Source organism: Rana temporaria, chromosome 1 (assembly GCF_905171775.1).
Source record: "Rana temporaria chromosome 1, aRanTem1.1, whole genome shotgun sequence".
In the NCBI taxonomy this organism is placed as follows: domain Eukaryota; kingdom Metazoa; phylum Chordata; class Amphibia; order Anura; family Ranidae; genus Rana; species Rana temporaria.
Genome location: NC_053489.1, coordinates 410,334,292 through 410,359,864, shown reverse-complemented (window position 1 = coordinate 410,359,864; position 25,573 = coordinate 410,334,292). Strand labels below are relative to the sequence as shown.

General features: G+C 39.8%; 1 protein-coding gene across 1 annotated transcript in view; it reads left to right on the top strand.

Annotated features, from left to right (window-relative positions):
• The window catches only part of LOC120913940 (rod cGMP-specific 3',5'-cyclic phosphodiesterase subunit beta-like), an 87,440-nt gene extending 62,267 nt beyond the window's left edge, over window positions 1-25,173 (top strand). Inside the window, exons 16-22 of the mRNA XM_040324301.1 lie at window positions 2,752-2,852; window positions 3,671-3,778; window positions 7,551-7,614; window positions 9,235-9,309; window positions 12,552-12,635; window positions 15,145-15,301; window positions 24,756-25,173. Coding sequence (XP_040180235.1) covers window positions 2,752-2,852; window positions 3,671-3,778; window positions 7,551-7,614; window positions 9,235-9,309; window positions 12,552-12,635; window positions 15,145-15,301; window positions 24,756-24,817 — 651 coding nt within the window. The 3' untranslated portion in view covers window positions 24,818-25,173. The remainder of the gene's footprint in view (window positions 1-2,751; window positions 2,853-3,670; window positions 3,779-7,550; window positions 7,615-9,234; window positions 9,310-12,551; window positions 12,636-15,144; window positions 15,302-24,755) is intronic.
• Window positions 25,174-25,573: the final 400 nt, after the last annotated feature.

The following is a 25,573-nucleotide window of genomic DNA, read 5'->3' as shown; positions in this document are numbered from 1 at the left end:
TTGCCATGACTAAATTCAAAAAGTCTTTGATAAGACATTTCTTGACGGCGGCAAGGGCGTGCGTACCAATTTTATGGAAAAGTACAAGCAGCCCGACTAGACAACAATGGATAGGCAGAATATCAGAAATCCAACAGATGGAGAAGTTAACTGCGGGTATAAGAAAGCAGGAGGACAGTTACAGATCGACGTGGTCTCCTTACATAAGTTATAGAGAGGGAGCTCTGCGGGGGTGAGGTGGGGGGGGAGGGAGGCGGGCAGGGGAGGGGAAGGCCTATCGTTTGGGGGGGGGGTTTTTTTGGGAAGGTAGAGGGAGGGGGATGGGAAGGTAAGGGATAGGGTAAGGGAAGACGAGAGACGGCTGTGGTACTTTTCGTGTTTGTTTGATTGTCGTACAGAGAAGCTTTGAGTGACATAGGAATAATCTGTTAATTTGTGTAAAAGCATATCTAAGATATATGTTATGGTTCTTCGGTGTTGTTGTGCTCGATTGAATTTTGTACAGAGAAGTTTTAAGCGAGCTAGGAACATTCTGTTAATTTGTGTATTAACATACCTAAACCATATGTTATGGTAAAAATGGAAATTATGTCTGTTTAAAACTGAAAAAACTATAAAATAAAGAATTGAAAAAAAAAAGATAAAAATCGCTGATTGCCGCCATTAGTAGTAAAAAAATATATAAATAAAAATGCCATAAAACTATCCCTTATTTTGTAGACGCTATAACTTTTGCGCAAATCAATCAAAAAACGCTTATTGCGATTTTTTTACCAAAAATATGTAGAAGAATATGTATTGGCCTAAACGGAGGAAAAAAATATGTTTTTTTATATATTTATTATAGCAAAAAGTACAAAATATTGATTTTTTTTCAAAATTGTCACTATATTTTTGTTTTTAGCACAAAAAATAAAAACCACAGAGGTGATCAAATTACACCAAAAGAAAGCTCTATTTGTGGGGAAAAAAAGGACATAAATTTTGTTTGGGAGCCACGTCGCACGCCACGCAATTGTCAGTTAAAGCGACGCAGTGCCGAATCGCAAAAAGGGGCCTGGTCCTTTAGCTCCATAATGGTCCGGGGCTTAAGTAGTTAAAGAGGAGTTTATGTAATATGAAAATGGTAGCTAATAGAGTACGGACATCCCTGAATTATATGTATAAAGAAAAACCCTCAAAATGGGTACTGGGTCATTATAGTGTCAAGTAAATGAACAGTAGTAGTGGGGGTAATCCACAAAAGGGATACGCCGGCGTATCTACTGATACGCCGTCGTATCCCTGTTTCTATCTTTGGAACTGATCCACAGAATCAGTTTCCAAGAGATAGACAGAAGATCCGACATGTGTAATTGAATTACACTGTCGGATCTTAAGGATGCAATTCTAGGCCGGCCGCTAGGTGGCGAGGCCATTGCGGCCAGCCTAGAATATGCAAATGAACACTTACGGCGATCCATGAACGCTCTGACGGGCCCGTCGCTCTAATGCTACGTCGTTTACGTCGAGTTACGCCGTGTAAAAATAGGGCTGAGTCCTATTTGACTAAGCCCTATTAAGTATGGCCGTCGTTCCCGCGTCGAAAATTCAAACTCTACGTCGTTTGCGTAAGACGTCCGTGAATGGCGCTGGACGCCATTTACGTTACCGTCTAAGCAAATGACGTCGGAGCGACGTCAGTTAGCGCAATGCACGTCGGGTAAGTTACCCGACGGAGCATGCACAGTACGTCCGGCGCGGGAGCGTGCCTAATTTAAATGGGACTGGCCCCATTAGATTCGGCACGCCTTGCGCCGGACGGATTTGAGTTACACCGCCGCAAATTTCCAGGTAAGTGTGTTGTGGATCGATACCTAACTTAGGAAATTTGCGGCAGTGTAACTTAAATCACTTAAGTTACGTTGCGCTGCGGGGCTGTGGATTTGGCCCAGTATTTCTAGGTAGTATAAAAGTTGAAACATCTTTATTAATACAAATTGTGTAAAACATTACAATACATCTTAAAAACAGGTTCCTGATACTGTACCTAAGATGGAATCAATAGAGAACAAAGGATGGAAATTACTGAACACCCAACGTGTTTTGAATTCGATTTTCTTCTTCAGGGATGAATGCACATTATAGAAAGAAAATAACTTTCTTGATATGCTATGAGTACATCTTGAATGAAGAACCAAAATTAAAATATTAGTTGCAATTGTCCGCCAATGTCAACAGGGGGCAGTAGTTTGTTATATGTGCTATTTTTTCATATGTTATTAACTCTTTTTGTGAATGTATTATTTTTTGGTTCTTTAGATATACACTGTTTCTAACAAATTCACTAGAACAAGGATACAATGTGATTATACAAGTGTGTTATAAATAAATACATAATATTACAAAAACCGTATGAAAATAAAAGTAAACAGAGATTAAAAAATAAATAAACTTATATAGACATAGCTACAGACTAGTATCAATCATGAAAACACCAAATAAAGCATCATAACTGGAATAGTAACCAGTGTCAGCTTGTAAGGCATGTTCATATGGAAGTATGTAAAAGGGGTGCTTGCAATTCTTCATATACACGTAACCTTTTAAAATGATTTTCCTTAGATCCTGCATTACTTTGTTAAACAACATTTGTATAGCAAATGCTAAAATTCTGTATACTGATCAAAAATACATGTTTAACTTAAAACTTAAAAATACAGGCATTTGAAAGCCAATTATCAAAGAAACTTTACACATTTTGCTTTGCAGTGCATGAACATTTTCTTGAATCTAAATAGAAGACAACATGAACTTGTTATTCATTTGATGGATATTGCTATCATAGCCACAGATTTGGCTTTATATTTCAAGTGAGTATACATAAACGTTAGTTATATGAAATGAAATCTTCAAAGTTTCGTCTTCTACTTATGTACAAACCACAAGCATTTTACAGAGGTTCACAAATGACTTCAGATATGTTATATAGCACTTTACAGAATAAACACAACCATTCTTGGCAGTCTCTTATAATCTACTCTCCTTGCCAAACTAATGCTACATTGTAGGAACAGTATGGCCAGAGAATATATAAACTTTACATATGTAGTGTTCCTGGGTAGACTGAAATACTGGACTCAAATTTGCAAAGCAAGTGTGCTAGCCACTTAGCAACCACTTGTCCCTGTTACATTCCCTTTAATTAGTAACTGATCAAAAATTCAGCAGGGAGAATGAGATTCTTCCAATGTTTCTGTGGCACATACGGGGACCTGGTGATTTATGGTATGTATTGCCCGCTTTTTTTAGTTTCTTTTGAGTAGATTAGGGATGGGTTAAAATCGTTTGCCAGCTTAATTTTTGTTATTTGTGCCCTGTTGGGGGAGAGTTAGCTTTGAATTCTTCTCACAGAGATACAACAGACAAAGAGAAAATTCTATAAAGTGAGAAGAATGGTGCTGTTAGTCAGGGGCCTCTTCTTCTATTGACAACTCTAGGATTTTGGAATACATTCTGTCCTACTCTATCTAAAACAAAAAATACATCCACATAACTTTTCATCAATTACAAATATTGACTGACCCTTTATACAGGATTTCTTTATTCCTGTTTTTATATGTAACTTGTATTGGTACAGGGGGGGATGTTGTGAAGTGAGTATTCATTTTTGTTGTGTATGTCTTCTTAGAAAGAGAACAATGTTCCAGAAGATTGTTGATCAGTCAAAGACTTATGAAGAGCAAGACAAATGGGTGGATTACTTATCGATTGAAACAACAAGAAAAGAAATTATTATGTAGGTGTCCTGTCAACTCTGCTGGGAGAAGGTATTGCAGGCCACACTACATTGCTTTCTCCTAGTGTAGGCACATGCGCACAAACTACAGCTCATATAAGCCACCTGAATGAAGTAGCTGGCTGTTGGAAGTGTTTTAGGTATTAATCTAAGCTTACCAATGAAATAAATTGGATGGGGATTGGTGTGAAAAAGACCACAACCCCTAACTGTAGTCAAATCCTATGGGGTCACATAGAAATGTCAGTACTATCATGAGCACACTACATAGGGAAGGGTAGGTAAACAAACACCCAGCCCAGTTACTGGTCCCACATAACTGGAAACTGCACAAAACAGCAGTTTGTAGCAAAACACTACACTATGTATATTTGTCAGAAACATGTTTTCTATCACTTGGATGGGGGGTCACTTCAAAATGTATAAAGAATACTTGGTAAATATTTGCCAATAGATTATTAAAGGCATTTTTTCCATGTTTGATCCAATCTGTCAACACTATTGAGTTTAAAGCTGGTCATACACTATACAATCTGTTTACAATCTCCTTCAGACTTACAAAAGCTGTATAACATGATAAACCCAAAGAATTCATTGCATTTGTATCAAAACATGTAGGCCCTTGCATTACATAGTTGATGGTACATGTAAAGGAAATTGTAGACTCAGATTGTATAGTGTGTGGTCATGGACCGTCCAGCACCCAGCTTGGGTGCTTCTGTCAGTATACAGCTTCCTCCAGTCTGGAACCAGGAACCAGGAACCAGGAATCAGGTAGACATGTGCACAGAATTTTTTTTCTTTTTTTTTTGTTCTGTTTCGTATCGTTCCGTAGGTTCATTCCCGTTCGTTTTTCGTAAGACGCCCGTTTTCCTGTTCGTTCCCGTTCGTTTTTCGTACGATGCGATTTTTTCGTATTCCGATCGTTTCGTATTTTGGTTACCGTTTTATTTTCGTACATGCGGGATGGTTCGTTATTCTGTTTAATTCATGTTCATTACTTGTTAGACAATAATTTTCGTGAATTTTTGTCATTTTGTACTTTCGTAAATATATCGCGGGATTCGCTGCACTTTCAACACGCGGCTCATCCATATTAAGTATTGTTAAGCCCCATACACTTGGTCAGACTTTTTTAACAACAAACATAAAAACGATCGTTTTACCGAACGTTCGTTCGTTTTTAAACTCCATCAGAAAACCATTTTTGGGTTCCAGGTTCAAAAGTCTGGCCAACTGATCTCTCCCTTCAGACGAAAATCCACAGAAAAGTTTATTTGGCTCTACTGTACTACTGTACTCAGCACAAAAGAGAAGCTGCTTCACTAACTAACTACACTCACTGTCCATTCAAAAAAAAGAAAATGACATCTTATAACAAAAGATTTGCATTCTGTATTTTGAAACCAAATTACGAACAGAAAAAAGGAATTCAGAATACAGAATACAAATCTTTTGTTATAAGATGTCATATGAACATACAAACAGAAAAAGGAATCAAACAAAATACAGAATGAAAATCTTTTGTTAGATGTCATATGAACATACGACTGAAAATCAAAATACGAACAGAACAAGGATTCAAACAAAATAAAGAATGCAAGTCTTTTGTTATAGATGTCATATTCGTTCTTTTGCCGTTTTCGTTTTGTCGTATTTTCGTCGGATCGTTCGTTCGTATTTGCGGTTGTTCGTTATGCGACTCATTCGTAATCCCGTCGTTTTCGTATTTTGGTGCTTACATTTTTTCGTACGAACGGGAATGCACATATCTAGAATCAGGTATTATTGCTGAGCACCCAAGAAGTAGAGGACACTAGCTTAGGTGCAAACTGGAACTGAAACTGACTATATGGTAAATTCACACAGAATATATAACATGCTTGATCACATTACCCTAACAATGCAAACTGTAAACAGTAGTCTCATTAGCTCATCTAATGGACATCCAGCAGCTAACAGTGATCTAATTAACAACTAGTCACCTAGACAAGTCTAGGTGACTCAGTGTCCACCCAGACAATGCCTTGATAAGCCAGGGATCCCACCTCATACTGCCCGGCACCAGTCTACAACAATCTATGTGACAAAGCTCATACAATGTTCCAGCAGTCTGAAAAAGTGGAATTAATTTATCTTCTTAGATTTCATGAGAAATATTGTTGATAAATATTTCTGTCCCAGGTGGAGGTTCTTCTTCAACTCAGTCTGTAGGAGGGCCACCATATTTGCTCTAACCATTAACCTGTATAAGATTAATTTTACACCTTTCCTTCCACTCCAGAGTGGAAGCTGTATTGTCCTTATTCAAATAATTAATCCAGGCCGAATCCCCAGTCTCCTCCATGGGCCATAATCAATGGGTTAGGAGGCTTGCCCCTAGTCCCCTCCAAAAGCTTCTTTCCCAGTTTGATCAGTCACCTTTAGGGTCAAAACTTTAATTCACATGGCATGGCAACATTAGTAGGGGCAGTAGTATGATGACCTTCTTTTTCTGCATTTGTGGCAACTATTTGATCATTTGTGATTTAGCTGAACATTTGTCTGTTATGCAGATTCAGTAGGCAGTACTTCTCTTACACGAGCACCCTAAGAAAATGTTATTGTCTCGGCACAACTGAATGTGGAATCTTTGGAGTGTGGGCATTTTTTTCCATAAAAATGGTATAACCAACATTTAGCACACACAATAGAGAAAGCAAAAAAGACCAAGCAATCAATCAAGTCTGTCCTTTTTTTTGTTTTAATTGTTTAGATTTTTATTTATTTTTTAATTTGTTTGAGGGTACATTTTTGTTTAACCCAAACATATTTATATTTTAATATTATGTAAATTTAAATATGTTTAACCCAAACATATTACAATTTACATAATATTGACTGAATATCTTTGCTGGACATTCCAAGCATTCATACATTTTTCAGTAAAATAATATTTTCTAATGTCACCCGGTAGCTGTCCCCCAGTAGTGTTCCTGCATCGTTACCCTATCAGCACCCTGCTGAAATACATTGAGCAAACATGGTCCATTATTGTCATTATTGGGAAGCTGGTCCAGAGCAAGGAGGTGCAGTTGACACTGGATTGAGCACATGTAGACAAAAAGTAGCTAAAAAAGGCTGGTGGAGATCAACAACACTGAGATAAAAAATCATGAAAAAGCATGGAAGAGTATTTAAAGCGGGAGTTCACCCATTTGTAAAAAAAAAAAAATTCTCCCCTTAGCTTCCTGCTCGTTCGGTCTAGGGGAATCGGCTATTTGTATTAAAATATGAGCAGTACTTACGCGTTTTCGAGCTGCATCTTCTTCCGTCGCTTCCGGGTATGGGTCTTCGGGAGCGGGCGTTCCTTCTTGATTGACAGCCTTCCGAGAGGCTTCCGACGGTCGCATCCATCGCGTCACTCGTAGCTGAAAGAAGCCGAACGTCGGTGCGGCTCTATACTGCGCCTGCGCACCGACGTTCGGCTTCTTTCGGAAAATCGTGACGCGATGGATGCGACCGTCGGAAGCCTCTCGGAAGCCTGTCAATCAAGAAGGAACGCCCATTCCCGAAGCCCATACCCGGAAGCGACGGAGAGGATGCATCTCGTAAGCAGGTAAGTACTGCACATATTTTAAAATAAATAGCCGATTCCCCTAGTAAAAACGAGCAGGAATCTAAGGGGGAAAAGTGCCCTCTAAGGGTGAACCCCCGCTTTAAAAAATTACAGTTAGGGTTTAGGCTTGATTTAACATTTATTACTTAACTAGCATTATTTATTTATCTTCAGGGCCATGATGATGACAGCTTGTGATTTATCTGCTATCACAAAACCATGGGAAGTCCAGAGCAAGGTTAGATATCAATCACTGATCTTCTGTTACTTTGTGCAATTTATATACTGTATAGTTTTACCATCTGAATGTATACATGGTATTATCATCTATTTATCTATAGCTGTTAATATTCATATTTAGTTGTGTATAGTGTTCTATGGTTGCACTTTGCAGTTATGCTTTTTATGTTATCTATTAAATACAATTTTTATTAGTTTCTGCTCTTTTTGTGTGGCTTACTTAAACCCAAATATTGAAACATATACAAATATTTTCAAAATAGATATAGAGATTCAAGATATGTGCTTCTCCTACTAAACATCAATTATACAGTTTCATCCCTATATATACACCACGCAGAGGTAAATTATAGGGTGCAAGTAACCCATGGCAAGGAATTCGAAAATATTTTTAGCTGATCTGAAATCCATAAGCTTAAATCAAATTGGTTGCCTTGGACTATTACAGTTTGAGGTGTATTTGGTTAATAATTACTTTACCACTTGACTGCTTTACCCCTTTGTGACCAAAGCATTTTTGCTATTCGGCACTGCACTACCTTAACTGGTAATTGCGTGGTCAACACTGTACACAAAAATGAAATTTATGTAATTTTTTCACACAAATAGAGATTTCTTTTGATGGTTTTTAATCACCAATGTTTTTTTTTTTAACTATATAAATGAAAAAAGACCAAACATTTTGAAAAAATAAATATAAATTTTTCCTTTTTGATAGAAAAAAAATCCAATAAAAAAATTATAAATCCAATAAAAAATCGAATTTCTTCATAAATGTAAGCCAACATGTATTCTGCTATATCCCAATAAGTGTATATTGATTGGCTCCCATTAAAAAATTATAGTATCTACAAAAAATGGTCTATATACTGGAATTCTTTTTTTTTATAATGGTGGTAATCAGCAACTTATAGTGGGACTGTGCGGTGGACAATGTGACACTAACTGACACTGGGTGGGAACTGACACTGACATCACCAATGACACTAATACAGTGATCAGTGCTAATACTATACACTGTCACTGTATTAATGACACTGGCTGGGAAGGGGTTAACATCTAGAGGCAATCAAGGGGTTAACTGTGTGCCTAACAATGTGAAATGTTTGCATTATGTGTTGCATTTGCAGGGAGAAAAAAACAGCCACATCCCTGCTCCATGTACAGAGTCTTGTGTTGTTAGTAAATTCAGGGCTCTGTACTGTGATTTGCTAAGCCAATCAGCATGTCCTAGACATAAATCATTGTCCAAGACCTGTTGATCGATTTGTGCTGCACTGAATCACAGCACAGATTCCCCCAGAAATGTTGGATCACATAAATGTGCATCGGGTGGGCCGCTAGGTGGTTAATAATTTAGATACTGATTACTTTAGAATTTCTACCTAATTTCAGTTATCCATAAACTACATGTATATGCCTAAAAGATAAGAACAAGCTGTTTCCTCTACACAGCTCAGATAGAATCGGCTGGGCTATGTTTTGGGATAATGCTGGCTTTTATACGTATATTACTCTTCTATAGTTCCTGTTGAAGATGTCTATATGCACTTTAAAAGGTTGAACTCTGCCCACACCAAAATGTTAATATGCTAATTTTTGTCTCATATTTTTATAGGTGGCTCTTCTAGTCGCTGCTGAATTCTGGGAGCAAGGTGACCTGGAAAGGACAGTACTCCAGCAACAGCCTATTGTAAGATGATTTGCAAGGGCCGCATACTTCCTAAACAATAAATACTACAAACTGTCTAGCCACATCAAACCATTAAAAAGTATTACACACACATAAGAACCACACGTAATTACAGGTTGCAATACATTTAAATAAAAAACTAAATAAAAAACAAACAAAAAACTAACAAAAACACACTGAAACAAAACAAATTTTAAATTTCATTGATTCTATGCATGAAGGTAAAAAACCGTCTGTGTGCAGCTCTCCCCCCCCCACCCCTCTTATACTTACCTAAGCCCAATCTTGATCCAGTGATGTGCAACAGAGCAGAGGCTTTCTCTGCTCTCTCCCTCCTTATTGGCTCAGACGTGGCAACGAACGGGAACCATTGGCTCTTACTGTGGTCAATCACAGCCAGTGAGGAGGGAGCAGGGGATGGGACTAAGCCCTGTTCTGTGTCGATAAATACACAGTTCGGGGCTTAGGAGCACTTAGCAGGGGGGGGGGAGCCCAGAGTGCCGTCAAGGGACATGAATACACAGAGACGTAGCTTGAAGCTTGTGGGCCCCGATGCAAAAGTTGACCTGACCCCTGGGCTGTTCTCACCCTGTGCTCCTCTCCATTTAGGAAATGGCTCACAGCTTGTCCCCAGCCAATGAGAATGGAGGGGTGTGGACCGCGAAAGGAAAATGGGGAAGGCCAGTATTGGAGCGTGGCTGTGGGGCCCTTGGGCAGATCGGAGCTGGACTTTGTGCAGGATATAATATGATAATATGACAGGGAGGCTGCAGGGGCCCCCTGGAGCTAGGGGTGGGGTTGCAATTGTGACCCCTGCAACCCCTTATGCTACACCCATGTGAGTACAGGAGGATTGGGGCTGCTGTGTGCAAAACCATCACACAGAACAGGTAAGTATAACATGTTTATTATTTTTTTTAAAATCCTTTAGTATCACTTTAAGAAGCTATTTAGAAATCTTCTTATAATATGTAAAAAAATATGTAAAAAAAGATTATATTTACACGCGTTTGTCAGGCTTAAAAAAAAAACAAAAACAGAACAGGGTTTTTCTTTAATTCAAATTGTGTACCAAACAAAAACCCTGTGGGGTCGATTTACTAAAGGCAAATAGACTGTGTACTTTGCAAGTGCAGTTGCATGCATTTTGTCCAGAGCTTAGTAAATGCACCTTTATTTTCCTTACACCTGATTGAATACTCTTTACGAAGTAAAGCTTTACCAGAGCTTTATGCACATTACATTTATTACAATTTGTACAACTGCACTTGCAATGTGCACAGTCAATTTGCCTTTAGTAAATCTAGGTTTTTGTTTGGTACACAATTTGAATGAAAGAAAAAGCATTGTTCTGCTTTTGATTTTTTTTTTTAAATCAACCCATATATGTCATATATCAGGGCTCAAAATTTCAAGTCCTGAGCTACTAGCCAGGCCTCAAGAGTTACTCGCCACCAGTTGCCCCACCTAATTCATACACTGCCCTGCACCTAATTGCACCCGTAAACACGCCCTCATAGATTATCTCATGGAATGACAATGTTTTATGCAGAATCAAGTTACAAAATTAAATATAACCAACAACTTTAACAAAATAAGAAAGGGCACTGGGGGCAGACCAGAGGGACAGGGCACTGGGGGCAGACCAGAGGGACAGGGCACTAGAACTGGTCTCTTCCCCATTCTCTTGCTGTCTCCTCTGCAACTCCCATCCATCCTCTCTCTCTCCCATTCATCTCATCATGAGCCTGTGTGTGCGGCTCCACGCTTGCATGTCCCCACTTCCCCCTTTTATTCAGGCTGGCAGAGAGGAGAGGAGCTGCAGCACAGCGGGAGGGAGTACAATCCAGCGCTGAGATCCACACAACTGCACAGCCATTGACACCATAGCACAGCGCACACTGACAGCGCACAGCACACATTGAGACCAGTCTGTTCACAGTGCTCAGGCTAAACTGTTGGACACTTACATAGAGCACAAGGAGAAGAAAACTGCACAAACTAGAAGGCTGCCGCTCTCAAGCTACATTGGTCGGGGCCCGGGGGAGGGGGGCAGGCTCAGAGAGGTCACACTGTTAGGTCCCATGGCTTAATGAGAATTGTAAGGAGAGCACCTGTGTACTGCTCTGCCTGTGCGCGGCTCACCAGACTACTTTTCCCGAGCATGCACCTTTCCTCTTCGGCCGCCAATCTCATCGGGACTCTAATGCCGCGTACACACCATCACTTTATGTGATGAAATTTTTTTTCTGTGAAGTAAAAAACAACGTTTTTGAAACTTCAATTTTCAAAGACGAAGTTGCCTACACACCATCGTTTTTCTCACAATGTTCTAGCAAAGCGAGGTTACGTTCCACCACGTTTTTCCATTGAAGCTCGCTTCATAAGTAGCTTCTGGGCATGCGCGGATGAAAAAACGTCGTTTTAAACTACGTTTTTGCTACACACGGTCAATTTCTGTGAAGTAAAAGTTGACGTTTTGAAAAACGACACATAAAATTGAAGCATGCTTCAATTTTTTTTGGTCGTTTTTTAGAAGACATAAAACAACGTTTTCCCCCACACACGGTCAATTAAAGTGACGTTTTTAAAAACGTCATTTTTTTTTCATCACATAAAACGACCATGTGTACGCGGCATAAGTGTAGGCACAGATTGGAGGGAGATTGGTCATGCAGCCCTGTCATCACTCGCCCCCAGCTTGAATCCACTCACCAAATGCTAGTAGGCGAGTGGAAATTTTGAGGGCTGATATATGTTATATATGTATAAAAAATAATTAGGCATTTAAAGTCACAGGGGTATATTTATAAACCAGCATGTAAAAATCGCCAATCATTTAATGATGGGGAATGTTTCTGCTGCATACATTTTAACATGTAGAGATGAATCCACATTTACAATTTATAAATATGGCTTATAGATATTTTTAAGTTAATTTGGTCTGAGCATCTCGGGATCAAAGACCTCTGGTTAATAGGGTTTTTAATGACTTCTAATTAAGGCTTAATAATGCGTTTTTTTTTTGTGTGTTTTTTTCTATTATTAGTTTATATTGTATGTAATGCTGCTTTAAAGGGCTTCTTTTTGGAAAAAATCTAAAACACTCCTAAAAAAATGATTAGAATTAGAATGATTGTTCAGCTTTTGATGTGACATATCTTGCTAGTTACGCTGGCAGCAATGATACGGTAAAGTAGTACAGTTTGATTATTCGTAAAAAAAAAATATTTCTTTCACAGCCAATGATGGACAGAAACAAGTCGGCGGAACTGCCAAAGCTCCAGTGTGGTTTCATTGACTTTGTGTGCACCTTTGTTTATAAGGTATGTTACAAAAAAACAGACAAAGGGTATGAACTTTTCATTCGCAGTACAAACATAATAAAGATATCAGAAGAACTGCTGTAGTAAGGTGCATATTACTTTTTTCACAATATATTGTATTTATATATAATGTATTTTTGCTCCATATCCACAGGGCCTTTGGAAAATTATTAATACCTACAGTATGATTTAAAAATGTTTATTTTTTTCCTGGAGAAATTTATGTATTTAGATATAGTCTGCCTTAATTATTTCAACACAATAATGGTAAAACATTTCAATTCTTGTAAGCTATTTATTTTCCTAAAGGCAGTTTTTGCTAGTATGTGTTTTTTTCCCCTTCAAATTAAGTTATTGTAAAAACAAACTAAACAGGTGAGTTCCATAAAGGTTTCAGTAATTTGTCAGAAGCTATAATGTAATAATTGTAATCATTTATTCATTGTTTTGGCAATACACATAAAAAAAACATAAAAACTGGATCTGCGATTGCTTGGGACCAGCCATAATGACACATTCCAACCACTTACTGATATATGCCCATTGCCATAACAAAATGGTGGTTTAGTATTGTTAAGGTATGACATTTTTCACATAATTAATAATTTTGTTTATTCTATTGAGAAGTTCAACAGAATTTTTAATGTACATATTTTTATTGAGGTATACACATTTCTATAGAAAATGAATGCACACATATCTAAAGAGGGATCATGTACATATTTCTATAAGGATCGTACACATTTCTATAAGAGGATAATGTACACATTTCTAAAGGGGGATCATACATATTTCTATAAAATGATCGTATGCATTTCTATATAGGGAGCATTCATATTTCTATAGGAGGGATAATAGACACTTATCTAAAGAAGGATCGTCTACAAGTTTCTATACAGGGATCATATACATTTCTATATAGGGATCATATACTTTTTTATATGGGGGATTATACACATTTCTATAGAGGGATGTATATGGGATGTAGTGGCTGTCTGTCCTCAGGAAGCCCCGGGACTGACATGGCACAGCGTCCAGCTATAATCCTGCCGGTAGTCCCTCTCTCAGTGCCTGACTCTCCACACATTCCCCTGGGGTGCGGGCTGTGGAGGTCACGGAACACCGACAGGGGAACATTTTCCTAGTTCACAATGATCTCTCCTGGTGTGATCGGGGCTGTGTGCAGGACAGGGGAGGGATCGATCTGGGAGTACGGTGCAATTTATTAGGAGATGATTGTGGGGCGCATTTATCTGAAATTTCCTTGTTCAATATTTTTATTGAAAAGTTTCATCATTAAAGCAAAACATCGTAATAACAAATATCCCCATCCGGGAGCCAACATGGCCCTTCGGTAGGGTTTAACAAAAACAGAATTTAACAAGATAACAATGTGTCAATGTAATAATAAATATATAACATACATCAGTGAAACCTGATCCCCTGAAGGCTTGTAATAAACCATTGATCTGGGCATTTGAGCAACAATATACTCTTTGCGTGCCATAGATCTATAAGGTTGAGCAGAGGTCAGCAGAGGATCAATGTCTGATTTTGTTCCAGTCGGTTCAAGGGAGTACATACCAGCCACCCCAATAGGGATCACATTGTGGTCCGTACGTGCTCCCCCTGCTCCTTTGCGGATATTTTGGTCCTGCTCTCCACCTGATCCCTGCCGTTCCATTTCAGATTATTAAGTAAATGTGTGGACTGCCTAGTGACAGTGCTCCAAAATATGTAGTTAGTAATATATGACTGTGATCATATGGCACGCAAGAAAAGCTAACAACAACAAAAAAAAATGCAGGGGAAAGAAAACTATAAGTGAGCTTTACTTTTAATAAACTCTGCCGTTCAAGGGATAGGTACGCTGAGCTCCACAGTGTAGGCCCTGTGGAGTCATCCCTTCAACATCATTTTATCAAATACATAAAGCTTTTGAAGTGCAATCCCTATCCACAAACAATCTAATCTTCTTATACTTTTCTTTTCCACCATCCTGCACAGCACTGCTTCATTAAAGGGGAATTGTCCACTGAAGCCTGAAAAACTCACACAGTCAGGAGTGTCCATCTTCTGTGTTAGCTGCTGTGCTCAATGGTTCCTTATAACTATATTTCAGCAGAGGAACATTTTTAAACTTCTAGTATTGTAGAAGAATGTAAAACTCTGAAATCAAAATAAAAAACGGTCAATAGCCATTAATATTAGATTACTAGCTGTTTATAGCTGGAGATGGAAGTCGGTAGCATGCTGTCATCTACAGTGGCATAGATTTTCGACAGACTTCTGCTATTAACTTATTTTTGCAAAAGTAGAAAGGGGACAACCTCAGTTTACAAACGTCTTTGAATATTATAGTAAAAACAAATGTTAGTGCTCCCATCAGTGCTATATAAAAGTTCCTATGTAAAATTAACCCAAGTTCATCTTAGGGGCTCCTCTCCATGTGGTATGATGGCTACAACAAACAAGCAATACTTACATGGGCTGTTTCATTGCTTCTTAGGAGTTTTCTCGATTCCATGAGGAGATCCAGCCAATGTTGGATGGTCTGCTGAACAACAGAAAGGAATGGAAAGCTCTGGCGGATGAATATGAATCCAAAATGAAAGTAATTGAAGAGGAGAAGAAGAAGAAGGAAGATGAACTAGCTGCTAAAAAAGGTGTGTGGCCAATGTAAATAATGGTGCCTCATGTGAATTTTATTTCAGTAAAGTTCAACTAAACTCCTATTTAAAAAAAAAACATTGATTGCATACAAGAGTTTTCTGTAAGAAAATCATCCTACCTGCCTGCCAGAAATGCTTTTTCTAAATGTACATTGAGCCACACATGTGAAGCTCAGTGTACAATACTAGCAGTGGCAACTGTCGGGTGCCAAGATAAATTACACCTCCATGTGTGAAAATGTAACTCAGGCCAGTCAATCAAGATGACCAAAGACACTGCACCCAGAAAAAAAACAGATGGAGGTGTCAGCGTCAGGGACAAGAGGTATTGCGGCTCTTGCAGCAGCACTGGAAGAGAATGCTTTGTCTGCCATAATGTGCATATTAGCTGAGCATGTTTGCACATCATGGTAAAAACCCTGGACAGTAGCCTAGGAGTTTAATTATGCTTTAGGGATAAGTGTTCTCCGGGGTGCTCTAATAAACAAATATTAGCTTCCTAGTTTAATTTGGTTCTTAGAACCACTCACAACCTTTTATACCTCCTTATTGGTCCAACAATGTCATTGATGGCTTTACTGGCTAATCAGGAGGTGGAAACGGTGGGATGGTGTAGGACTATGCACCATCTTCAGAAAGGAAGGCTCCATGGGTTTTTCAGAAGAATATTGGCCCTTTTTGCAAGCACCTGGAGATGCCTGCTATTTCTTAACAAGGGCAGATTACAGCATTAAATGTCACTAGAGGTTTGCTTTAAATTGCCATTACTCTTCATGGCCAGATGACTTTGGTTTAGTGCATGCACCATATATGAATAGTACATAGGGGTGCCAAAGGGTCATAGACACTGAAAATGATTTACTAAAACTAGAGAGAGAAAAATCTGGTGCAGCTCTGCATAAGAACCAATCAGCTTCCAGGTTTTATTGTCAAAGCTTAATTGAACAAGCTGAAGTTAGAAGATGATTGGCTACCATGTACAGCTTCACCAGATTTTGCACTCTCTAGTTTTAGTAAATAAACCCCAATGTGCTGTCCTTGGACAGTGGGAAATTGATTGTAGTATATCTTGAAAAATAAGGTATCAAAAGGGACAAAACATGTATTGTATAGAGAAATTGCTGCTCACCCCGAAAGTGACGTCAGAGAAATTTTCCCCAGTGGGGTTTTTAGGCAGCTCGAATTAGAATGCAATGTGTAAAGTACACATTGCATTCTAATTAATAAATTTGAGCTGCCTAAAAACCCCACTGGGGAAAATTTCTCTGACGAAAAATAAGGTATAGGCTACAATGACTTTATTCACACAGAAGGAGATTTACAAAAAGAGTTGGAAATCTTCATTAAAAATTTGTGTGAACAATCACTTAAATTATCCAATCATGTAAAAAGTGAATTTCTGTTTACTTTGAATACCCAGTCATGTGCAGAAGCACTTCATATGATTGGAAAATTGAAGTGAATATTCACACAATTTTTTGAGTGAAGCTTCTCAACTTCTTTAGCAAATCAGGCCAATGCAGGCCAGGGTGCATTTATTCTTTAAGTAACAGAACAAGTAAAAATCATAAATATGTATAGGTTTGCTTATTATATGCTTATTATACACTATGGGCCAGATTCACAAAGAGATACGACGGTGTATCTCCTGATACACCGTCGTATCTCTGACTTAGGCCCGTCGTCTCTATGCGACTGATTCATAGAATCAGTTACGCATAGATATGCCTAAGATCCGACAGGTGTAACTGTGTTACACCGTCGGATCTTAACTGCAATTTAAAAATGGCCACGGGGGGCGTTCTCGCTGATTTACGTTGAGAAATATGTAAATCAGCGAGATACGCCAATTCACGAACGTACGCGGGCCTCGACGCATACTTACGTGTTGTTACAACGTTTACGTAGCGGTTTTCCCGGTGTATACTTACCCCTGCTTCTATGAGGCACAGCCAATGTTAAGTATAGCCATCGTTCCAGCGTAGTTTTTTTTTTTTACGTCGTTTGCGTACGCCGATTCTCTAACCCGCTCGTCGCAAGTTACGCTCACGCCGAAACCACTGATGTCCTAGCGACGTCAGTGGGAGCAATGCACGCCGGGAAAAATCGCGGACGGCGCATGCGCATTTAAATCGGTGCGGGGACGTGCCTGATTTAAATAGTACTCTCCCCCTAGCCACGGAATTTGAATTCTGCCGGGGGATTTACGATCTGCTGCCGCAAGTTTGGAGGTAAGTGTTTTGTGAATTACCCACTTGCCTCTCAAACTTGCGGCAGCGGATCTTAAATCACATAGATCACGCGGATCTAAAGATCCGCTGATCTATGTGAATCTAGCCCTATGTCTAAGATACAAAACTGGTAAGGATACTCATAGACCTAAAATTAGTTTTGGTTGGTTCGGCATATTATTATTTTTGTCTATAAGTAGAAGCTGCATTAGCAGCTCCTAGAGTAGCTGTCACAGAAGTACTCAAGAATCCACGCAGTGAAAAGTATTTATCCAGTGGTATTGTTTAGCTAATTAGTTGCATTTAAACTGATTCACTGTTGTTTTTGTGGAATCATCAAAAATAAGGGGACTTCATATTAAGTCGTCTGCTGGCTGCTACTTAAATGAACAATTAAGTACATTGTAAATAGCAATGTAAGCTCTACTGGGGCTAGACAGATCACCATGGCCCGAGTACCTAAACAAAAGCCAATAACGTTGCGTAGAAGTGACAGATTGCCGCTGACACTGTTTTGCAGTGGGGATTATTCTGATATATTAAAAACAGTTACCAGACGGAGGACTGCATTCCCAGACAACATCGTTTTTTACAATACATTTAAGATAAAGAGATTTATATGCCGGAAGGATTTGTTGAACTAGTGCATCCCTATTATTACCCCTATTAGATGGTAGTGATATTTCTGCCATTGCTGAGTGGGTTCATGGTATAATGTGACCTGATTTTCTATTTACTCTCTAACTAGATCACCATTTTCTATTTACATTTTCAGCTAAGATCAACCAAAATTCAAGCTGTGGGTTGCTCTGCCAGCACCACACAGCTCAACAAACTTGAAATAAAAAATTGATGGAGCCAGATATAAAATTGTTGGACAAAAAGTGTTGCATCCAATCAGATGCAATCACTGTTTGGCTATACAGACAGTCACAGGTGCCGTGGCTGTATGAATACAACACCTGGCAAGGTAGATTCCTCTGCCCATGCTGTTTGGTGTGGATGGGGGAATTGAGGGATTTCTTATGTCAAGCCTGCAGGGTTGAATGAGAAGAATCTAGCTATGTATTGGAATGTGTAGGAGTTTTGTTCATGTATTCTTTATGGTCACCAATAATAAAAGTGATTGTTAAAAGAAATTGTCAGCAAAATAGTTGTGCTGTAGTACTAATAGGACATGCTGATAAGAGGAGAAAGCACAGTGAACGAAAAATGATCTCATCAGTCTGCTGCTCCTCTTTTCACTGTCCAATCCCAGACTGGAGAGAGAACAAGACCTATACGTGTTACTTAAAGAGGAGCTCCAGTCTTTTTGTGTTTATTAAAAGTCAGCAGCTACAAAAAGTGTAGCTGCTGACTTTTAATAAACACACACTCACCTGTCCCAGGATCCAGTGATGTGGTCACCCTAACCGTTGATTCTCTCCCTCTCCTCTCCCTGGCATTTCAACTGTGGGCACACGGCTGTGTCAGATTGCAGCGAGTCAAGTCGTGCTGTGCCTGCTGAATGGTCTGGCAGTCTTATGTGTCCCAGAAGACTGTAGGGAGGGAGGGGGAGTGGAGAATTTGGAGCAGGTGCCTGTCAAAATTAGGTACCCGCTTCCCCCCAAAAAAAGTTACATGCCAAATGTGGCGGTCGAGGGGGAGGAGTGCTTAAAGTGTAACTTCCCCTTTTGGTGGAGCTCCTTTTTAACTGCGTCAGGGAAAAATATGGTTTCCTGTCCTGCTAGACCGGGTTGTGCTGTGTGTCAAAGCTTTGACAATCTTAGCAATGTGTAGCGATGGGTTTCTATGTGTTACAGCATGGGTCCTCAAACTACGGCCCTCCAGTTGTTCAGGAACTACAATTCCCATCATGCCTAGTCATGTCTGTGAATGTCAGTGTGTTACAATGCCTCATGGGATATGTAGTTCTACAACAGCTGGAGGGCCGTAGTTTGAGGATCCCTGTGTTACAGCATCCACACATTTCACCCTGCTTCCAGACATCCATTAGACACACTTTGTAGTCAATGAACAGTCTATTGCTCGTTTTTGTTGTTTTTATTAGGGGATTGAACTTGGTTGGGGAAAAGGGACATGGGATGTCCATAGGATAAATTGTACTTTGTAGAATAAAAGTAACTGCATCACACTTCTCAGCAGAACAAGATGCCTGACTCTAAACTTGACGTTTCCCTCAGAACACATGTTCCAACACACTTCCTCCAACACACTACTTCACTATCCAACTTTAGCACTCCTGTCACACCATTAGCATGACTAGGCCTCACTCTGAATAAGTCCTAGTGTCTTTATTTGATAGCTCTTTGTAGGCCAGGGCCTGCAGTACTCCTTTGTTGTAGCAACCGATTCACTTCAGAAGAATAAATGTAGATGGACTACTGATCCCAGTAAGTCTGACTTGCGAATCCTGCCCACCCTCCTGGCTGCAGTGACTTGACACAAGCTCCCACAGTCTCTCCCTCTGGTTCTACATCCAGCTCCCCTGGCATGTCTCTTCCAGAGCTTTCCACTGTGCTTTCCACTCACAGACACCTTTCCTGGATCCTTCCTGAATGACTTTACTCTGGACGTGCTGACCAACTGTCTCCTCCAGGTCCTGTTCCAGGACACCTCTCCATGATCGTGTAAGGAGAAGCTCCCTCCCAGCTCCCGAGCTCCCCGCCTGAGGTACACCCCTCAGAAAGGGGGTTCCCTCAGACACGACAGTCTAAAACTCCATCATCTAGTTAACCCAGCTGACAACTCCTCCTGCAGCAGACTGACCAGTGGTATATGTAGGAGGCCTGCCCACTGCCAATACTAGTTGGGGATTGGTCAGAGCTCCTCACATGCATCCCATGTCATTTCAGCTCTCTGCCCTACAAGAGCTGAATTACATGTACACACCTACTGCTATACTAAACCACTCCCCTGCCCCCAGATCAAAACAAACAGGCCTAGCTCACAGCATAGACCTGTCTAAATTTACCTGCCCTAGCAGCTTTCTCAAAAAACCTACACTAGCACCTACCTAACTAAGGTAGAGGGTTCTACAAATGCATGGACAGAAATGCACTTGCTAGGATAAAAAGTTAGACAAGCACAGACTGCCTCCTCCTGAACCATATCAGGCCACATGCTCTCAACATTGGGAGGGTGCCTTGCCAGTGGGGATCTTTCTTTGCAAATGACCTTTTTGCCATGTTGATGAGAACACTTCGCCACAACCCAGGACTGGTGACTGTAGGAGTTGGCGCACAGGAGGATTATTGGAATCTGGAAGCCCCAGATTCTAATTTTTCCCTCGTATGTGAATGAGTAAGTGGTACATAGTAACTCTACTAATTTCCCCCCTAAAAATCGTGTAACTAGTCAATAAACACATGTCCACTCCTTGACAAGTCCTTAAGTAAAAAGAAAACCCAGCAACAATGTCCCACAATTTTAATCAATCATCAGTCACTTTATCCAGTGATGTAGAATGACAACTGCCGAAAGAAAAACACACAATGAATGCTGACTCGATCCACTCACTATGACTGCTCACTGTGAATGACAGTTCCTGGGCCTTACAGCTAAATGTCAACAACTGAGTGGGGTATCCTGGGTGGGGTCATCGACCAAACATGGACATCACCATGATGATCAGTGAGGTCGCCTGGTAAAACCCCACACTTTGTTTACATTAAGCTGTCAGCTAGGGAGCTGTCATTCATGGCGAGCAGTCATCAGGTGCAGATTGTGTCAGCGGTTTGCATGTTGTTTATTAAAGCAGGTCATTATTCATTGTGATTGAGGTGTATCTGCATCACCGGAAGATGTGGTTGACTATAAATTTACATTATAGGACATTTTTTTAAATAAAGGATTTGTCAAAGTGTTTCAGTGTGTTTATTTACCATTTTTTGTGAGTGAGTAGATGTACTGTCTAGCTCTTACTTATATTTGTTTGGAGAAATTACCAGTTCACCTGGTGTACAAATACTGTAATGAATTCAGATACTTTAATTATCAGTATGTTTCATGAGTGACCCAAGAATATTCTACTTGTATGGAGATATTTGTATCATTTAGCGTATTAAGGTATTACTCTCTATGTGTAATAATACTGACATTAAAAAACAGTCTTTAAGTTTGTAATTGCTTCAGTAAATTGGTTGCCCAAGTATCAAATGTAGTCATTATATAAAACGGAGTCAGTGTCCTGTGTCCGATAATTAATTCATAATTTAATAAAGTTATGACTTAATTGAATGGGTAGGGTAATACTCTATGATTAAATAAAGTTAATAGATTATCAATAAAAGCCTGATAGCATGAATATGGTCTTTTACCTACTGAACTTGTTTCCTAGACCTGAACAACATATTTAATTATATCGCCCTTAATCCATAAGCTTCTTAAATCCTCTTTTGCTAAAGTCACTTTAGTTAGTCAGTCAATTTATTTTCAATCAGCTGTCCTTAATTGCCCAGGTGACATGGCATATTCTTAAGTAATGCATGGCATTATACAGTAACATGCCCCAATGTTGTGAAAATGGTGTTTCCCAGTTCCAGTGTTTCAAACAAAATTGTAACAAAATTATTTGCGCAAATACTGTATGTTTTGCTCTTAAAGCCATATAAACATATACAGTATAATATATATATATATTATATATATATAGGCCCGGATTCACAGACAGCGGCGCACATTTATGCCGCCGTAGCGTATCTCCTGTACGCTACGCAGACGCAGCGCAGAGAGGCAAGCATTGAATTCACAAAGCCAATGCTCCCAAAACTGCGCTGGGTTTCCAAGGCGTAAGTCGGCGTAAGTGTAAGTGGGCGTGAGCCATGCTAATGAGGCGTGACCCCATGCAAATGATGGGCCGAGTGCCAGACAGATACGTATCACCAACTGCGCATGCGCCGGGACGTGGACGCATCGTTCTGCGCATGCTCAGAATCACGTCGGAACAACTGCCTAAGATACGCCCGATCACTGCCTACGGCGTGAACGTAACCTACGCCCAGCCCTATTCACGTCCAAACTACGTAAAATAGGCCGGCTTGGGTTCCCTGGTGCAGCCCTTTGCATGGATGCTGCTGAGTTACACCTCCTCTATGGGGCATAATTTTACGCCGTACAAACAAATTACGCGCACCAGTCATAGCCTGCGTCGGGTGCAAGTACGATCGTGAATCGGCGTATCTCCCTCATTTACATATTTCAATGGGAAATGCGTCCAGCGTAAATATGCGTAAGTTACGTCGGTGGAATGAAGCCTGTTTTTAGGCGTATCTTAGTTTTGTGGGCCCGGCGCACAGATACGACGGCGCATATTTGCACTTACGCGGCGTATCGCGAGATATGTCGGCGCAAGTGCTTCGTGAATCCGGGCCGTAGAGTGGTATATCTCCCCTAGAGAATAAAATGGTGTGTGCAAGTTTTTGGAAAAAAATACACTTCTATGAATCTTAATGCACAAAAACACAATATAATACCAAATTGTTTGGTAAAAAATAAAATATGTTGTTACGCCAAGTAAATAGATAATTCACATGCTATGCATTTGAATCATGGAGACAAACTATGGTACTTAAAAATCTCCAGACGTAAAAGCCTTTACAGGTTAACAGTTTAGAGTTACATAGGAGGTCTAGTGCTAAAATTATTGCTCTCCCTAAGGTTTGTGACAAAACCTCACATGTGTGGCGTGAACATTTATATATGTGTGGAGGACCTACAAATGCATTTGCTACTTCTATTGCTATCACAAGGAGTGTAAACATGGCCCTCTTTACTGAGACATCTTGGTTCTATTGGACCCCAGATCTCTCCTCTGCCCTGAAAGAATCTGATTAAACCAAGATCTGTTTGTGCAGATGCTTTTTCAAAGCCAAAAAGGGCTTGTTTACATTCTGCAAAAACCATAAGTGACAAAATATTCATTGCTAATTCTAATACCATAGAGATGATTGAGGGAGTCCCTGTCCCCGACGAAACCACTGGCTTCAGTCCCTAGCTCTCAGGTGGGATGGGAGAGCCTGGAGAGGCACCAGAGAATATTGAAAAAAAAAAGATAAAAAGAATAATACTATAGTCATGATTTTAACATACCCTTTCTTTGCTTAATTTCTAAAGTTTTTGCACATTTATGTAACACTTGATGATCTACCATATCCCTCCGTACCATGACATGAAAACAATTGATAAGTAGCTGTGGAAAAAGGTAAAGAGATAGTAAGATACATAGTGGTTTATTTACTAAGACAAATAGGCTGCTAATTTCGCAAGTTGAATTTTCCCCAGAGATCGTGTGCAATTAAAAATGCTGTTTTTTATTTTACTTGCACATGATTGGGTGTCCTTTGCAATTTGAAATTTCATCAGATTCATTAATCCCAGAGGACAATTCCCTTGCAAAGTGCAATTTCCCTTGCACAGCAAACAGTCTATTTGCCTTTAGTAAATCAACCCCACACAGTATACAAACAATGAATGCGTTATTAACTGTATTTTCTGCCAATAAGCTTGGAATTATGTCAACAAGTAAAATTTAACTTAACCAAAGTTACTCTTCTAGAGTCTACTTAAAGCGGGGGTTCACCCGAAAAACCAAATTTTTTACATTAGATTTGAGGCTAATTGTGAGAAGCACAATCGGGTGTTTTTTTTTAAATCAATGCAGTACATACCGTTTTAGAGATAGATGTTCTCCGTGGCTTCCGGGTATGGTCTGCAGGACTGGGCGTTCCTATTTGATTGACAGCCTTCCAACCGTCGCATACAGCGCGTCACGTTTTGCCAAAAGTTGCCGAACGTCGGTGCGCAGGCGCCGTATAGAGCCGCACCGACATTCGGCTTCTTTCGGCAACTCGTGACGCGCTGTATGCGGCGGTCGGAAGGCTGTCAATCAAATAGGAACGCCCAGTCCCGAAGACCATACCCGGAAGCCGCGGAGAACATCTATCTCTAAAACGGTAAGTACTGCATTGATTTAAAAAAAAAACACCCGATTGTGCTTCCCACAATTAGCCTCAATCTAATGTTACATTTTTTTTTTCGGGTGAACCCCCGCTTTAAAAAATTATTTTATTTGATAGTCTTTTTTCCCCAGAATATATTTTCGCAGTCTATGTCCACTTCATGTTAAATACCCAATTTACCTATGTCAATATTTGCTTTAAAATGCAATTTTTAAAGGAAGTATCTCTAATATATAAAATCATGTTTTTTATTCACAGCTGCTGCTGCTGGAGGTGGAGGGGCCAATGATGCTAAGTCTTCAACTTGCACATTAATTTGAATTCTTCAACAACAAACATATTGTACCTCATTTTGAAGGCGCTCATATCTTAAAGATTCGTTAGCTAAATATGGGCTTCTTATAACTCACACAAATCAATTTTGCTGTTATACAGAGTTCATCTTGTAACATTTGCGAATATTTTTGAATGATGTTTTATATGATGCAAATTACTACAGAATATCGAAAGATCTGTTGGCCTTCTGGCTACAATATTTCACAAAAAATGTTTCTAAGGTAACAACAATGCAGAAGTGCAGGCAATTCTAAATCCTAGTCAAGGTTGTACTTGGAGCTTTCACTTTTGCCAAAGTCAAGATTAAACCCCCCCCCCCCCCATGACACTGAGGCCTCGTACACACGACCGAGGAACTCGACGGGCGAAACACATCGTTTTCCTCGCCGAGTTCCTTGTCAGGCTGTCGAGGAACTCGACAAGGCAAGTTTCTCCATTCCCGTTGAGGAAATAGAGAACTTGCTCTCTTTTTGGCTCGTCGAGTTTCTCAACAGTTTCCTCAACGAAAATGTACACACGACCGGTTTCCTCGGCAAAAAAATATCTCCCAGCAAGTTACTTGCTGGTTTTTGCAGAGAAACTCGGTCGTGTGTACGAGGCTTAAGCCTTGCCTTTTGTCTTTCAACTGCCCAAAGGCCACTGGGAATTTTGGCATTTGACAATTACATTTTGGAAGGGGTATGCTGCAAAGGGAGGTTGGGTTATTCTCAACTTCATAAATTAAAGTGTATCTAAATCCA